Source organism: Macaca thibetana, chromosome X (assembly GCF_024542745.1).
Source record: "Macaca thibetana thibetana isolate TM-01 chromosome X, ASM2454274v1, whole genome shotgun sequence".
In the NCBI taxonomy this organism is placed as follows: domain Eukaryota; kingdom Metazoa; phylum Chordata; class Mammalia; order Primates; family Cercopithecidae; genus Macaca; species Macaca thibetana.
The window spans coordinates 131,078,772-131,095,180 of NC_065598.1; the positions used below are offsets into that span (position 1 = coordinate 131,078,772).

General features: G+C 46.5%; 2 protein-coding genes across 10 annotated transcripts in view; one reads left to right on the top strand and one right to left on the bottom strand.

Annotated features, from left to right (window-relative positions):
- Positions 1-8,622, top strand: part of FHL1 (four and a half LIM domains 1) — a 67,918-nt gene extending 59,296 nt beyond the window's left edge. For 2 of the 5 annotated variants that reach the window (XM_050777196.1, XM_050777194.1), the window contains 5 exons: positions 3,643-3,824; positions 4,259-4,433; positions 5,035-5,204; positions 5,700-5,886; positions 7,145-8,622. In XM_050777196.1, the coding sequence (XP_050633153.1) occupies positions 3,669-3,824; positions 4,259-4,433; positions 5,035-5,204; positions 5,700-5,886; positions 7,145-7,299 (843 nt within the window). In that variant the 5' untranslated portion in view covers positions 3,643-3,668 and the 3' untranslated portion in view covers positions 7,300-8,622. Of the gene's footprint in view, positions 1-2,018; positions 2,176-3,642; positions 3,825-4,258; positions 4,434-5,034; positions 5,205-5,699; positions 5,887-6,501; positions 6,702-7,144 lie in introns of those variants that run through there. The other 3 variants (XM_050777193.1, XM_050777192.1, XM_050777195.1) reach the window with 3 other exon arrangements.
- A 5,340-nt stretch (positions 8,623-13,962) lies between these two features.
- MAP7D3 (MAP7 domain containing 3) overlaps positions 13,963-16,409 on the bottom strand; it is a 195,566-nt gene continuing 193,119 nt past the window's right edge. For 4 of the 5 annotated variants that reach the window (XM_050777203.1, XM_050777202.1, XM_050777201.1 and 1 more), the window contains one exon: positions 13,963-15,673. The gene's annotated coding sequence lies outside the window, so the exon portion shown is untranslated. The remainder of the gene's footprint in view (positions 15,674-16,409) is intronic. The other variant, XM_050777199.1, reaches the window with a different exon arrangement.

Sequence of the window (16,409 nt, forward strand, 5' to 3'; positions counted from 1 at the left end):
CGAGCTTTTCTCTCCTCATGAAGTCAAAGCTTGACAGTAGCTCAGACTCTTAGGGAGCCCACACTCAGGATCTTTGCATGTGTGTCTCAGCATTGTCATTTATAAGCTGACTTTTTAGAGTGGTTTTGGTCTTGTGCACATCAGCACATCATTCCTATTTTATACAAAATTGTGATGTGATCAGTATCTCCTCCAACTTCATCCTGAGTGCACTGCGTGCATGAGGGTTTGAAATCGTTTTGTAACAAATAATCATAATAGAAGTACATGACGTAAGCTAATTCGGGTTGCCCAGAATTCCACTTAATTTGATTTATTGCAAAACAAGTACGAAAGTTCATGAATTTGACATGGACATTGTTAACATACTTTAAGTATTTCTAGCCTGTTTACCTATTACGCAACAAGTCCAACATTCCTAGAAGTGCCTATTTTATCTTGACTAATTGTTTCCACACACATTAAAAGGACTCAAGTGAATTGTAGAAATCAATTCTAAAAGAATATGCCCTTTGAAATGATTCTCCATCTGGATACAGACTGTAGGTTAAAGTATACAATGGTGGGGAATCTAAGGTGGAAGATGACCCTAGAGTTTTCAAACTACAGAGTGAAAAAATCTTGCCTAAAGCTAGGATTCAAAAATACCAAGAGATGAAACTCTTCTTATGGATCCTGTTAACTGGGGGTTGATTCATTTCATTTTCCTTTGGCTTGGTTTAAGACCATGTACTATAGGAATGATACAGTGGCCAGTGACTTCGTTGTCTGACATTTTCAACACCCTTTGTTACTTCTGTCTTCACTGGTGAGTCGTGGATTATTTTATCATCTGGATGCTTAGAACTCTGAGCAAGTCATGTTCTAGAACTATGAGACTAAACGATGAAGAACTTTGCACTGGTAATATGAAAGTTCTGAAAGTGTGTGGTTTTAAAGTGTGAAAAACATGGCAGGTAAGATCTCTCAGGTACTCTGAACCATAATACAGTCTTTCTTCTCTTCAAAACGTCTACTTCTAAATGGCATTCATTGTGTTTTCTAGTGTTTTTTCTTTTGTGTATGACACTAGTTAACCTATATTTTTTGCCATAAAGCTAGGACTCAAATACTAAGAGGTTTGACTCACCTTAGGTGGAACTTTATATAGTACTTTAACGTAGAAATATTTGGAATCAATTTCTGCTGATAAAGGTATCAAAAGCAAGTGATACTAAAACGAGTAGGTTCAAAGTTGTATACTAAATAGAGAGACCTTGGTAAGAGAGAATGAGGGATTTTCAAATATGGTCCAGAAGATAGTCTCTGAAAGGCTAAACCAGCAATGGTTACTAGCCATGCAGGAAGCCAGTGCTATCTAATCTTACAAATTCTGTTTTCCTGCCAAGTGGCATTTAGGAGCAACTGATAATTTATTTCTTGCCACTTGCTGTTACTGGAGATTTATTTGGTTTTTCAACTCAACTCAGCCCTTAACAAGAAAGCAAGTCTTTGTTGACGGCACAATATTATCAGTATGGCAAAGCTAAGACGAGGCTTCTATGTGATACTGGAAAGACCAGCAAGAATGGATTAAGGAGAGTGATTTTCCATATGCTGTCACTGTGACAGGTACTTTTCTCTGTAGACACAGAGGCTAAAAGCAGTTTAAAAGCTGCCTTACCTAAACAGTACATACTTCAAGGAGATAGACCCTGTGTCCATTGCGTTTCTAGTTTTTGTTTCTAACCCATTATATAAAGGAACATCACAGTTTGCTTTTTAGAGAAAAGTTCAAGTAAGAACCATTCTCTGGTCTTGCTAAGTCTCTTAATTGTGACACAACTGTCCTAAGCAACTGTCCTTGCACAAGAATGTCACTCATCTGCTTCATCCGCCAGCTCCTTGGAGATGAGGGGGGTCTGTGTGTCAGCATGAGGCAGAAGGCCCTGTGGCTTGTCCAGTGGCCTGATTTCCTTTGTTTGGAGGCTTGGTTCTGAGTGAGAGTTCAACAGCCTTTGCCCAGGCGGCTTCTCAAACCCAGGGTGTGGTTTCCTTAGCTCACTCTCTGCTGTTTGGTTGCTCATGGCAACAGGATCCAAATAACTTGGACATGTGTTTGTATAAAAAAAAAAAAAACCTGGGAATGGAACCCAAAGTGAGAGTTTGGGGCTTTCAGTTAGTAGAAGAGCTGCGGTGAGTACCGGGCAACTGCTCATTTATTTTCTCTCATTCTTTCTCTCTAAATTACACTGGATGTTTGCTAGCACAATAACCATGTTTGTGGATAGTTTTAGAAAATAGTCTCAATTCTCGTGTTTCCTGTGCAAATGAAATAATTGCTATCTATTTACCCGTGTAAATTTCTTTTTCAGGGGGAGAGGAACAAATTAGCATGTGTTTAAAGAAGTTGAAAGCTAATAGAAACTCATATTTGGTACCTTTTTGGTGGCAGGATTCTATAGGAAATGCCTTGGCAAAGGGAGCCGCAGAGTGCTTCAGTAATGCTTGGGATTGCAGGCGTGTTGTCTAGGGCCACAGCCGGGGAGGGGACCAGGGAGGGAAAACGGGCTGTTCATACGGAGGGAGTGGAAGGGATTCTTGGAATAATTTTTTCCAGACTCTATTTTAAGATTATAATTTTTAAGACAGCAAATATCCCAAATGGTACTACTGGTTACACTTCTGTGAGCATATTGATTCTCACTTGCTTGACTCAAGCAGGGGTTTGATTTTGGTCACAAAGCCACCCGTGACTATGACAAATAATTCAAGGTTGCCAAACTTGCCTGTGCCAATTGACAGTGCCGTTTATGTAAGTCCTCTCTTGCGCTATATTGCTCTGCCCTCAAAAGTCAGTAAACTGTCTTGGACAAAACTCTTTAGGATCTATTCAGGGATTTAACACTTTTCTGCTAGATTGCAAGTAAATTTAAACACGTTAAACAAATTAACAAGGATTGCTTAGGTGCCTGGTGTGGTATAGAATGAGCTGTCAGTTTCTATTCTGATGAATAGAATGTTATAGATAGGAGGAACGGGAGGCCTCCAGAGGATACTACCCTCCCTAAAAAGTGACGGAGGAAGAGCTGAAAGCGGGCCGAGAGGCTTCTTGATGACCACATGGTGGTCTTAGAGAAGCTGCTGCCTGCAGGCGGGGCTCCTGCTTTTCTGTACCCCTTTGAGCCTCTGCCCCACACTCTTCCTTTGTATAAAACAACTGCTTCTTGCCTGCCCCATCACACCCCCTCCACTCCATTGGGTCACTGCTCAATAGCACAATAGGACTGCTCAGCCATACCTCCCAGCATCCTGTCCCCTATCCGGTGACTCGGCCAACACAGGCTCTGTTCCACTTGCCCCGCTCCGTGTCTTTTGTGAATCAGCACAGTTGGTATATCTGAGCAGGGGCTTCTATCATCTCCCCAAGGGAATCACTAGCCATCGGCCTTCTGGCCCCGCGGGGCACTTTTGTTCCTGGAATCACAGTGAAGTATCTGTTGTCTTGGTGCCTGGTCGTCAGCTGGGCTGAAGGGAAAGCTGGGTCCTGGTCCCCAGACCCATGAACTCCAAGGTAGCATTGCGCAGGTGCCTCTGGGAGCCACTGCTCAGGGTGCTGGGGCATTTCCAGTGGTCATTTGTCCTGCCTGCTTGCCCCCGCAGGTCCCTCCAGCTATAAGGTGGGCACCATGGCGGAGAAGTTTGACTGCCACTACTGCAGGGACCCCTTGCAGGGGAAGAAGTATGTGCAAAAGGATGGCCACCACTGCTGCCTGAAATGCTTTGACAAGTTCTGTGCCAACACCTGTGTGGAATGCCGCAAGCCCATCGGTGCGGACTCCAAGGTAATGGGCATCCCCACGTGCCAGTGGGAAGGGCTGGGCTTCAGAGTGTCCTTTACCCACAATCATGGCAGCAGCAGCTGGCCGTTAGGATTTCCCAGCATCACTGCAGCCACCTTGAGGCCTCAAGGAAGCCGCCTCCACTCCCCAGGCCACAGTGGCCCAAGCTGTTTAATGTGGGGCTTGACTGGATGGGTGACAAGGCCATTGCCAGCTCTTCTGATTGCATTCTAAATATTTCAAGAATTGTGAGATTTTTATCCTCATCTCAGCGTCCCTCCTATCACTCATAAGAACAGTCACTGTGGGGCAGTCCCTAGGTGTAAGGGACTGTGTCATCTCGGTAGTCAGTCCCAGGGAAATCAGCCTTATGGGAGGGCTCCTGCTGCCACCCCCAGCACCCCTCATGTGGCCCACCCTGTCTGCTTGGTTTCCAGGAGGTGCACTATAAGAACCGCTTCTGGCACGACACCTGCTTCCGCTGTGCCAAGTGCCTTCACCCCTTGGCCAATGAGACCTTTGTGGCCAAGGACAACAAGATCCTGTGCAACAAGTGCACCACTCGGGAGGACTCCCCCAAGTGCAAGGGGTGCTTCAAGGCCATTGTGGCAGGTACTGCCTCCTTCCCACCCCGGGTTCCCAGGGAGGAGGCCCTGAGGGCAGACGTGATGTGGGCTTGCTTAACACGGTGGGGCTAACGTTGCTCTGAGCTGCTTTGAGATATTAGCATATATATGTACACATATACATACACGTATATATGCGTACACATATATGCTCGCACACACGCACACACTCGGAGACTAAAGAACACTGGCGAGAACAGCCTGTGGCAAGAGAATGAAGTGAACAGTATGTAGCGCTTTCTCATTTGGGCGTAGTAAGTGATGAAAGCATGCTTCTTCCTCAGGGTGTCATTCTGGGCCATGTAGTCCCTGATTTAATGTCTAAGTGCACGCAGGGTATAGAGGTGGGGGAGTGGGGCATACAGGCACCGGATCCTAAAACAATAATGCTGGGGTCCCCACCCATGACAGAAATCCTGGGTTGGCACAAGCATAAGTAGAACACAGGTAGGTTAGTTGGAGGTGTGAGGCCAGTAACTGCAGGGCCTGCATCCCCTCACCTCTGGAGGGCCTGGGGAGGGGAGCTGAGTGGATGCAGCCCCCTGCAGAGCCTGTCAGTGGGGCTATCCAATTGCTTCCCCCTGCAGGAGATCAAAACGTGGAGTACAAGGGGACCGTCTGGCACAAAGACTGCTTCACCTGTAGTAACTGCAAGCAAGTCATCGGGACTGGAAGCTTCTTCCCTAAAGGGGAGGACTTCTACTGCGTGACTTGCCATGAGACCAAGTTTGCCAAGCATTGCGTGAAGTGCAACAAGGTATGCTTTCAAGGGAGTTCTGCATTGACCGTTGTTTCTAGAAGTGTTTGACAGTTTGCAGAGCACTTCCACACACACTATCCCATTCCATCCTCATGACAGCCCTGTGACGTAGGAATTATTATTCCCGTTTTACAGATGAGGAGATCGTGGATTAGGAAGCAGTGCCGAAGCCAAGTCTTAGGCTGTCGGTATGCATCCTCAGCCCGGTGGTGTGGGTAGCCCGTACGGCATGCTGAGCTGGGCAGCCCTGGCTCCAGAGGCCTGCCTCCACCACTAAGGGGTTGTGTAACCTCACATAGGGGCTCACTTTCTCCGAGCCTTGGTGTCTTCATCTGTAAAGTGGGGATAATAATAGCCCCTGCCTCCCATGGCCGTTGTGGAGATTAAATGAGATATTGTATACCAAAGCGCCCAGCACAGTGCCTGGCACGCAGTAGGCATTCAACAAAATGGTTGTTGAATCTGAATCCGGTGCTACACTCCCTGGTCTAGGCCATCACATCTGGAGGAATCACTTACCAGGATCAGCCCTGGCATGCCGATTGCTTTGTGTGTGTTACCTGCTCTAAGAAGCTGGCTGGGCAGCGTTTCACCGCTGTGGAGGACCAGTATTACTGCGTGGATTGCTACAAGAACTTTGTGGCCAAGAAGTGTGCTGGATGCAAGAACCCCATCACTGGTAGGCTAAAGAGTCCTTGCTAAGTCTGCCAGGCTAGGTTTTGCGCATGGTAACCATCTCTCATTTTCCTGTCGTCGGTTTCATCCACAAAGGCCCCCAGAGTATGCCCTTCTCCCCTGCTATTGTGGTCCCAAAGGCCCCCCAAGAGTTTGGATTCGTCCCCAGGCCAGGTTAGCCTTTGCAATACACAACACTTCCTGACTGTTGACTAACAATGCCGGAAGTTCACAAGCCTGACACCTGCCGGCCAACACCGGCAGGCACTGCCACTTTGCAGGGGGATTCTGCAGGGAGGGGTGGGAGGAGGGTAGAAAGAAGGGGGGTGGGGGAGGTGGGGAAGGGGAAGGGGGAAGGGAGGCCGAAGAGTGATAATCTGGGATTGTCATACCCCATATTTGAAGGCTAGTTCAGAGATGCCTGTTGGCAGGGTTTCTTTTTTTTTGTTGTTTTTTGGTTTGCTGTTTATTTGTTTTTGCGATCAGCAAAGCTAATCACTTCATTCCTCATCTCGCGGCCGCGATCCACGTGCCCTGGGCCCTTTCCCTTGCCTCCAATTTTCCCATCTTCCCGGGGAGCCTTGAAATGTACATTTGAGAAGACTTTTGCCATCCTCAGGGAAAAGGACTGTGTCAAGAGTGAGCCACCCAGTCTCTAAAGCTAGGAAGCCCCCAGTGTGCCACGGGAAACGCTTGCCTCTCACCCTGTTTCCCAGCGCCAACCTCCGGGGCAGGCATCCGGGTGGAGAGAGGACTTGTCCCTCGTGGGTGGTGGTTCTTTATAGAAAAAATCGAAGCTTAGCAGCTCCTCGAGGCCCGGTAAGTGCACACCCTACGAACAGCCCAAGTTTGCCTCCTGGTGGCCACTTTGATGTCATGGCCCTGACCTAAATCAAAGAAACTGGTTATGCTGGGAGGTCGGTGCGCGTCACAGGGCAATAGCGCGGTGGCATGGGAACGTGTGGGGTCGTTACATCAGGGAAGCCCTTGGCCGGGCTCCGGCATCTTCTCAGGTCTTTGAGAGCCATAGCAGGGTTGCGGCGGCATGGGGGACAATGGCGGCTTGGGGGACTGTGCACGATGGAGTGGAGGAGGGGGTCTGGGAGCCAGGCAGACACTGGCTCTTGCGTGCTTGTCAGTCTGTGAGTGGGGCAGGTCGTCATTTTATCTCTCTGAATCGTGGCTTCCTCACCTGTATTCATTCAGCTGTTTTTCTTGTTTTCTTTCTTTCTTTTTTTTTTTTTTTTCTTTTTTTTCCCCAGGGTTTGGTAAAGGCTCCAGTGTGGTGGCCTATGAAGGACAATCCTGGCACGACTACTGCTTCCACTGCAAAAAATGCTCCGTGAATCTGGCCAACAAGCGCTTTGTTTTCCACCAGGAGCAAGTGTATTGCCCCGACTGTGCCAAAAAGCTGTAAACTGACAGGGGCTCCTGTCCTGTAAAATGGCATTTGAATCTCGTTCTTTGTGTCCTTACTTTCTGCCCTATACCATCAATAGGGGAAGAGTGGTCCTTCCCCTCTTTAAAGTTCTCCTTCCGTCTTTTCTCCCATTTTACAGTATTACTCAAATAAGGGCACACAGTGATCATATTAGCATTTAGTAAAAAGCAACCCTGCAGCAAAGTGAATTTCTGTCTGACTGCAATTTAAAATTGAAAACTTAGGTAGATTGACTCTTCTGCATGTTTCTCATAGAGCAGAGAAGTGCTAATCATTTAGCCACTTAGTGATGTAAGCAAGAAGCATAGGAGATAAAGCCCCCACTGAGGTGCCTCTTGTGCCTCAGCTGGGACCCACCGTGTAGACACACGACATGCAAGAGTTGCAGCGGCTGCTCCAACTCACTGCTCACCCTCTTCTGTGAGCAGGAAAAGAACTTACTGACATGCATGGTTTAACTTCCTCATCAGAACTCTGCCCTTCCTTCTGTTCTTTTGTGCTTTCAAATGACTAACACGAATTTCCAGAAAATTAACATTTGAACTTAGCTGTAATTCTAAACTGACCTTTCCCCGTACTAACGTTTGGTTTCCCTGTGTGGCATGTTTTCTGAGCGTTCCTACTTTAAAGCATGGAACATGCAGGTGATTTGGGAAGTGTAGACAGACCTGAGAAAACGAGCCTGTTTCAGAGGAACATTGTCACAATGAATACTTCTGGAAGCTTAACAAAACTAACCCTGCTGTCCTTTTTATTGTTTTTAATTAACATTTTTAATTGATAGCAAAATAGTTTATGGGTTTGGAAACTTGCATGAAAATATTTTAGCCCCCTCAGATATTCCTGCAGTGTTGAAATTCATCCTACAGAAGTAACCGCAAAACTCTAGAGGGGGAGTTGAGCAGGCGCCAGGGCTGCCATCAACATGGATATGACATTTCACAACAGTGACGAGTTGAATCCCTTGTAAAGTAGTAGTTGTCTGCTCTTTGTCCATGTGTTAATGAGGACTGCAACGTCCCTTCTCTTGTGATTCCTAGGACTTTTCCTCAAGAGGAAATCTGGATTTCCACCTACCGCTTACCTGAAATGCAGGATCACCTACTTACTGTATTCTACATTATTATATGACATAGTATAATGAGACAATATCAAAAGTAAACATGTAATGACAATACATACTAACATTCTTGTAGGAGTGGTTAGAGAAGCTGATGCCTCATTTCTACATTCTGTCATTAGCTATTATCATCTAACGTTTCAGTGTATCCTTACAGAAATAAAGCAGCATATGAATAACCCGTCTCCTGTCTTTTCATTCTGCCTGGTGGACTCGCTATAAGGTGATACTCCTAATCCAGAAACCCAAATGACTTATTTTCCTTCCAGGATATACTCAGTTCAGTGCAGGTGCACGGAACATAGGAATTACAAACAAACCTGTAAAAACCACATTTGATTGACAAATAAATACATAAAAACTGAAACCACTCTGACCTAAAATAGTATTTCCCAGATTTTCACATCCCTGAAAAAGGATGAATTGGTTTGATGTGACCAGGGAATTAGGGAGGGAATCCCCGATGAAGCATGGCACTGAGTAGCCATCTTGGTCCCTGTTTGTTGGGTGCTACCTCGCTATGCCTTCCCCCTTGTGCCCTCTGGAACCCGGGGTCCGGGTTGAACGTGACCATCTCAACTGTGGCTGCCTCCACCTGCCAGCCGAATGACACCCTCGCTCCTTCTTGTGGATGTGGCTCAGTAAGGAGGCTGCCCATTTGGACCCATGCACTTCAGTTAGGGGGAACATGCAGGGATGCTGTGGGCAGAGGCAGGGGTTGGCCCGGCATTGAGCCTCCCCAGTTGCCACTGCTTCTAGACTAGCACCACACACTAGTGTCTTTTCTTCACCTCTTGTGTTCTTGGGTCATCCAACCTGTCTACACCCACGTGGCCCTTACGGCACAGCACAAGAGGCCCCATGCAACAGGTGTCTGCTGCACTCTCCTCCCGGTGGAAGGGGCTTCAGACCATAAGGGCCCCTATAAGCAGAACTGGGTGGGAGGAGGAGGTGTTAGTCTTAACTGGGCCTCATGCTGAGGGTAATAAAAGCAAAGGGCAGAAGCCCTTTGGTGCTAATGTTTGCCTTCTGAGAAGGGAACAACCTGTCAGCAAGAAACTGTGAGCACTTTTAGGAATCTGGCACATCTGCTTGTGTGTGTTTCCTTGCAGAAATTGACTATGAAAACCTTGAAACCGATGAAGTCTGTCTAGTCATGTGGGGCCCCAGGGACATGAAGCTGGGTCAGGGGATGGGAAGTGGCTGCCCTCACTGCTCCCAAAGGAGTGGGCTGAGTTCCTGAGGCTACAGCAAGGAAAGGAGCCCCACCGGGAGAGGGGGCCCCACCTGCCTTCATGAAGGGCTTTGGCCCCGGCTTATGCTCTCGATCCACTTCGGCTGAGCCCTGGGCCTTCAGCATCCAGACACAGGCTCCCCTGCCTAACCACGTGCTCTTTCCCATTCTGGAACTCTTCTTCACTGTGACAGTTCCTTGCCCTCCAGTCCTCAGTCCACCCTCCTTCTCAGCCCCTTCCCACCCTAACGCCCCTCCCCATCTGCCTAGATTCTATGGTCTGCATTTCATTCATTTCCCTCCTCACTCCTGTTATCCCTTTGCCCTTCTAGCCTGCTTGGCCTGCAAAACCTGAGTGGATGGCTCAAGCTCTGCTGAGGAAAAGCACCCTGGCCTAAAATTCCCAGTCCCACCACTCTGCCACTTGGCCCAAAGTCCCAAGACCACCTCCACCACCTTCCTCACCCAGGAGACTGAGGTCTATCCGGAGTCAGCTTCTAGCCATTGCTTGCTTTGTGATGCCTGCCTGTCCTTCACACTTCAGCAACTTGTGAAGCACCTACACACATCAGAGCCGACACGCACCATCACTCCCATTTCCCAGATGAGAAAACAGGTTAAGAAGTTTGCCTAAGGTCACACAGCTAATAAGTGACAAGCCACACCCTAGACACACCTCTAGCATATCACTCATGACACTAAATTGTCGTAAAAATAAGACACATCACAATAAAACCGTCATGCACAGTGCTCAGTACTTAGAAGGCATTTGTTTGTTGAATACGTGATTTTAAGTGACATAAGGCTCAGGAGAAATGAGGGTAAATTTCCACTTAACAGTTTGTCAGCAGAGAAACATTTTCTCCCTCATAATGAATGGGATCAGAATATCAAGAACCTCTCTACTTGTGATTAACAGGGTGGGCTCTGGCACCAGGCTACCAGGGTTCAAATCCTGGCTGCTCTGCCACTTTGTAGTCATGAGACCTTGGGCAAGTGAACCTCTCTGAGCTTGATCCTTCACCTGTGAGACCTAAAATTTCTACTTTGCAGAATCCCATGTTGGGGACATAATACAAGTGCTTAGTGAGGGGACTGGCACCCAGTAAATGCCAACAAATATTTCATCCCCAGCACCAAAGACACTGCTCTGGTGTCTGTGACCTACCCTGCAAGCCTCAAGACACTATGTTCACTCCCAAAGCAGTGTGGGGTGTTGGCTTGAGGGACAAACTTGGGTTTGAATATCAGCTCTGCCTCTTTCCAGCTGTGTGACCTGGAACAAACGCTGCTCTCCACAAATTTCAGTGTCCTCATAGGCATAAATGAGTACCTACACCTCATAAAGTTGTTGTGAGCACTGAAAATGCCTGGCTGGGCGCAGTGGCTCACGCCTGTAATCCCAGCACTTTGGGAGGCTGAGGCGGGCAGATCACCTGAGGTCAGGAGTTCGAGACCAGCCTGGCCAACATGGTGAAACCCCGTCTCTACTAAAAATACACAAATCAACCAAGTGTTGTGGCGCGTGCCTGTAGTCCCAGCTACTCAGGAGGCTGAGGTGGATGAATCGCTTAAACCTGGGAGGCGGAGGTTGCAGTGAGTCGAGATCACGCCACTGCATTCCAGCCTGGGAAACAGAGTGAGACTCTGTCTCAAAAAAACAAAACAAACAAACAAAAAAGAAAATGCCTATCAAGTACCTGGCATATTGCACATGTAAACCTAACTGCAATGATTACAACACATTTGGGGAAATTAGAATCAGATGGGTACCTAGGACCCATCTGGAAACACTGTAACTGGAGTGGTGAGGGGACCAAAGGCAAGGAGGCTGTTTTGGGGCCTGTTTCGACCAACCAGGCTGGCCAGGCACTGGAGGGGTGGGGTCACTGAAGATGACGGAATTGCCCCGACATGATAAAATGTCATGCATAGTCCGCCTCCGCGCTCTGGCTTCTTGGCCCTAGCTGCTGTTTTATGCCTCCTGATCCCTCTGGCTCTGGCTCCAAGGAGTTACAGGTGTTTGAGAACAGTGGAGTCTCAAAACTGAAAAGGCTGCAGAGATTGTAGCACAGCCCCATCATTTGACAGACAAGGAACAGGGATCAGAGTAGAGCAACAACGTGCATAATGTCACACGTGAGCTAGCAGCCCTCTCAGCTGGGTTCAGGTCTTCAGGGGCCTGTCTGGCATTCTTTATGGTATTTCACACTGCATTCTTGTGGTTTTGAGGGATTGGAGCAGTTAAAAAACTTCATTTCACATGCAGTGTCTACAATGACACAGGCATAGAAAATGCGCTGATCTGCAGAATCTGCTGGTAGAGGCCAGGGGTCTGTCCCTCCGGGTAGAGGACACCAGGATGGGAAATGCAAGGCAGCAATGCGCGAGGGGAAGGCTAGGTCAATGTCCATCACCTTGGCCTTGTAAACAGGAACATCCTGGTAGACAGTTTCAATGGCTGGATCAACAGGACCTGGCGCCAAACTTGGCAGTGAAGAGTTTCCAGCTCAGATGAGACACAGGGAGGTGATATGTTTGACAAGAATAGGATGTGCCTAGTTTGTGCTGATTCAAAAGTATATAGAATGCTCTAGCATGTTCAGTGGGGGAATGGCTACCATCATTCTCATAAGCACCAGACCCCAAAGACTGGGGATAAACAAGGACCTTGCCTTATCAAAAACAAAACCTAGTAAAGCAGAGGTCCCCAACCTTCGGGCCACGGACTGGTGCTGGTCTGTGACCTGTTAGGAACTGGGTCACAGAGCAGGAGTTGAGTGGCAGGAGAGCAAATCTTCATCTGTATTTACAGTGGCTCCCCATCACTTGCATTGCCGCCTGAGCTCGGCCTCCTGTCAGAGCAGTAGCGGCATTAGATTCTCATAGAAGTGAGAACCCTATTGTGAACCACGCATGTGGGGGATCTAGGTTGTGCGCTCCTCATGAGATTCTAATGTCTGATGATGTCACTGTCTCCCATCATCCCCAGATGGGACCGTCTAGTTGCAGGAAAACAAGCTCAGGGTTCCCACTGATTCTACGTTATGGTGAGTTGTATAATTACTTCATTATATATTACAATGTAATAACAGAAATGCACTTGAATCATCCTAAAACCACCGCACCATCCCCACCAAAGGTTCATGGAAAAATTGTCTTCCACAAAACCAGTTCCTGGTGCCAAAAAGGTTGGGGACTGCTGGAGTAAAGCATGATTTAAAATTGGAAACTAAACACTCACAGGCAGATCAGAATATTTGTTTTGCCATTCACAGTAACAGTGATGTCAAGAGATGAGTATATAAAAGAGCACAATTAACCACCTGAGCATGCACGCCCAGACTTTTCAAAGCAAGAGGGTTTTCCTCATCCAAGGTGAGCACCAAATGTGAGAATTAAAGGGGCGAGGGGAGGAGGGAAAGGGGAGTAACTGCTTAAAGGGCACAGATTTTCTTTTCAGGGTGATGAAAATGCTGCAGAACTAGATAGTGGTATTGGATAGCTGCACAGCCTTGTGAATATCCACTTTAAAATGGTTACTTTTAGGTTATACGATTTTTATTAGGATAAAAAAAGCAAGATCAGCCCTATAAAACAGGGCAAGAAAAAAACAAGAAATTAAAAAAAAAAAATTCAAAAGATACTGTAGTAATAAGCCTCAACTTACACAAGAGAACCATCACAGGGAAAAGTAACAAGCACTGAAATAATTGCAGGAAGACAACCAGAGCTTGAAAACTCACATCTAGGCTGGGTGTGGTGGCTCATGCCTGTAATCCCAGCACTTTTGGAGGCTGAGGCAGGAAGATCACTTGAGGCCAGGAGTTCAAGATCAGCCTGGGTGACAGGGCAAGACTCCGTCTCAAAGAAAAAAAAAAAAAAAAAAAAAAAAAAGGAAGATGACAGAGAGAGAGAGAGAGAAGCTAGGTATGGTGCCATGACTGTGGTCCCAGCTACTCAGGAGGCTGAGGTGGGAGGACTATGAACCTCAGAGTTTGAGGCTGCAATTAGCTATGATTGTGCCACTGCACTCCAGCCTTGGCCACAGAGTGAGACCTTGTCTGTAAAACAAACAAACAAACAAACAAACAAACTCACGTCTTTCTATTCCAGAAGTGGAACTCTGCCAAATCACCAACTGGATGAAGAGGGAAATCAGAGAATTCGATTCCTGTTCATTGAATTTGCTGGCTGCTTGTGTTCGTAGCTTGGCCAACAATTGGTGTTGCCTTTGTACCACCACCAGTACACTTTTTTGAGTATTATAATGAAAAAACCCTTGTTTTATCTGCAAAGTTTATTTTATATAGCACACATTTATATGGAACTGTAACGGTATTTCAACACATGATATTTGTGCAGAAAAATAACAAACTCTTTTGTTAGGATGATTGTCTCTGTGTTATACATGAAAGACCTAGTATATAAAAATAGTTTTTAAACCAAAGGTAACTTTCTCTATTCTATATCAAAAGTACAATACTCTGAGTGGCAAAGAACCAGGGAATCTGAAAGAATTACCTCCTTTTACTAATCCAGGACTGGCAGCCAGAAGGAACACTGGCCTGCTTCGGACTATTTGCAATTCAACACTGAAAACTCATTATTAGAATTAATCTGCATTTGAATTTTATGGAATCATAATACTGTGTGTGCATACATACGTGTATGTACATCTGTGTGCATTTCTGTGTGCCCATCACGCGGACTCACTGGCAGCCAGTGGCTAGAGAAAGGCAAGCAAAATTTGGTTATATCTCAAGCCTGAGTATATACTCAACGACAGAACTGGAGAGTACAGGCCGAAAAATACTTTAAACATTAAACATTTCGAGGAATTAAACATACCCCATGGGACAAGAGCCATGTACTCCTTTATGTACACAATGAAAATAATATATGTTTCTGTAGATAAACACCAATATGTTCTTCAAAAGGAAACACTGACAAGAGCATGAAAGGTGCTGACTGTTCCAAGATGGGGCTTTACAGGACTCCCAGCATTTGAGGCTATTGGTGCCTGTGTACTCACTGGCACAAATGGGTAGAGTTAAAAATATACATATATCATGGTAAAATACAATTTATTGGATTTTGCAACCTTTGGTATTTTTATATTAGAAACAATCTGACACAGCTCTTGTGAGTGATCCTGCGGCCCTTGCATAATCTATTATGTTCTCTACAAGATCAACTGTGAGGTTTTAGCTGTCAAAATTGTCACTGGTACACAGAAAAATCATTACTTGGCTGGGCCCAGTGGCTCACACCTGTAATCCCAACACTTTGGGAGGCCAAGACAGGTGGATCACTTGAGGCCAGGGGTTCAAGACCAGCCTGGTGAGCATGGTAAAACCCCATCTCTACTAAAATACAAAAAATTAGCCAGGTGTGGTGGCACATGCCTGTAATCCCAGCTACTGGGGAGGCTGAGACAGGAGAATTGCTTGAGACCAGGAGGCGGAGGGTGCAGTGAGCGGAGATTGCGCCACTGCACTGCAGCCTGGGCGACAGGGCAGGACTCCGTCTCAAAAAAAAAAAAAAAAAAAAAAAAGTAAAAGAGAAAGAAAAAGAAAAAGCATTACTTTAAGATTTCAAATATAAACTGAAAGAGAATTAGTTCTGCAATCATATTCTTCTAGAAACTCCACAATTACACTTTCAGGAAAGCATCCTTGATGCACTCGCTCCAGCAAACACATTGGTAGGACAACACAAGAATAAGAGACAATGGTGATTTTCCAAAGAAAACAAAAACAACTCTTTACTTAGAGCTCTTGCTTAGACACAAGAGAACAACATGATTTTTAACATATTCTGAGATATACATCAAGGTGATCTTTTGACAGTTTCTTTCAATTTTTCGGTGTTACTTCCTTTACCAGGTTCAAGTCAGAAGCAGAAAAATTTGAGGACTGATGGGCCCAAGAGTTGAGTTATCCAGAGTGGAAGATGTATTCATCTCCCAGGCTGAGTAAGGTTTACATATCTGACTAGAGGGAAAAATAAAAGAAAGATTAGTAGAGAAGATGCTAGTCTCACAGCAACTTGTCCCTGGCCTCCCTTCAGGGTACATGCCCAGGACCCTCAGCAGCCCCTCTGGAGTTGCTGACACACTGGTCCTATAAATGTCCTTCACTTCCCCAGTCCCCAACCAGGCCCAAGGTGCTTCTCAATTTCAAAGAGAACTTCTCAAGGAAAGAAAAACAAGAGGCTTCTGGTTTTGGAAACACAGGTTGAGGCTTATTCTGAAGACTTCCCTAACCTTCTGCCCTAATCAACTGTCTGTGTGCTTGCCAAGCAACCAGCAGACCAGGAGCTCAGAGGAGTCTGGGATGCAAGTTTGAAAAGAACATTTTTTTTTTTTTTTTGAGACAGAGTCTTGTTCTGTCACCCAGGCTACAGTGCTAGAGTGCAGTGGCACAATCTCAGCTCACTGCAACCTCTGCCTCCTGGGTTCAAGTGATTCTCCTGCCTCGGCCTCCAAAGTAGTCGGGATTACAGGCATGCATTATCACACCTGGCTAATTTTTGTATTTTTAGTAGAGATGGGGTTTTGTTTTTTTTTTTTTTTTTTTTTTTTTTTGAGACGGAGTCTCACTCTGTCGCCCAGGCTGGAGTGCAGTGGCCAGAACTCGGCTCACTGCAAGCTCCGCCTCCTGGGTTCATGCCATTCTCCTGCCTCAGCCTCCTGAGTAGCTGGGACTACAGGCGCCCGCCACCTCGCCT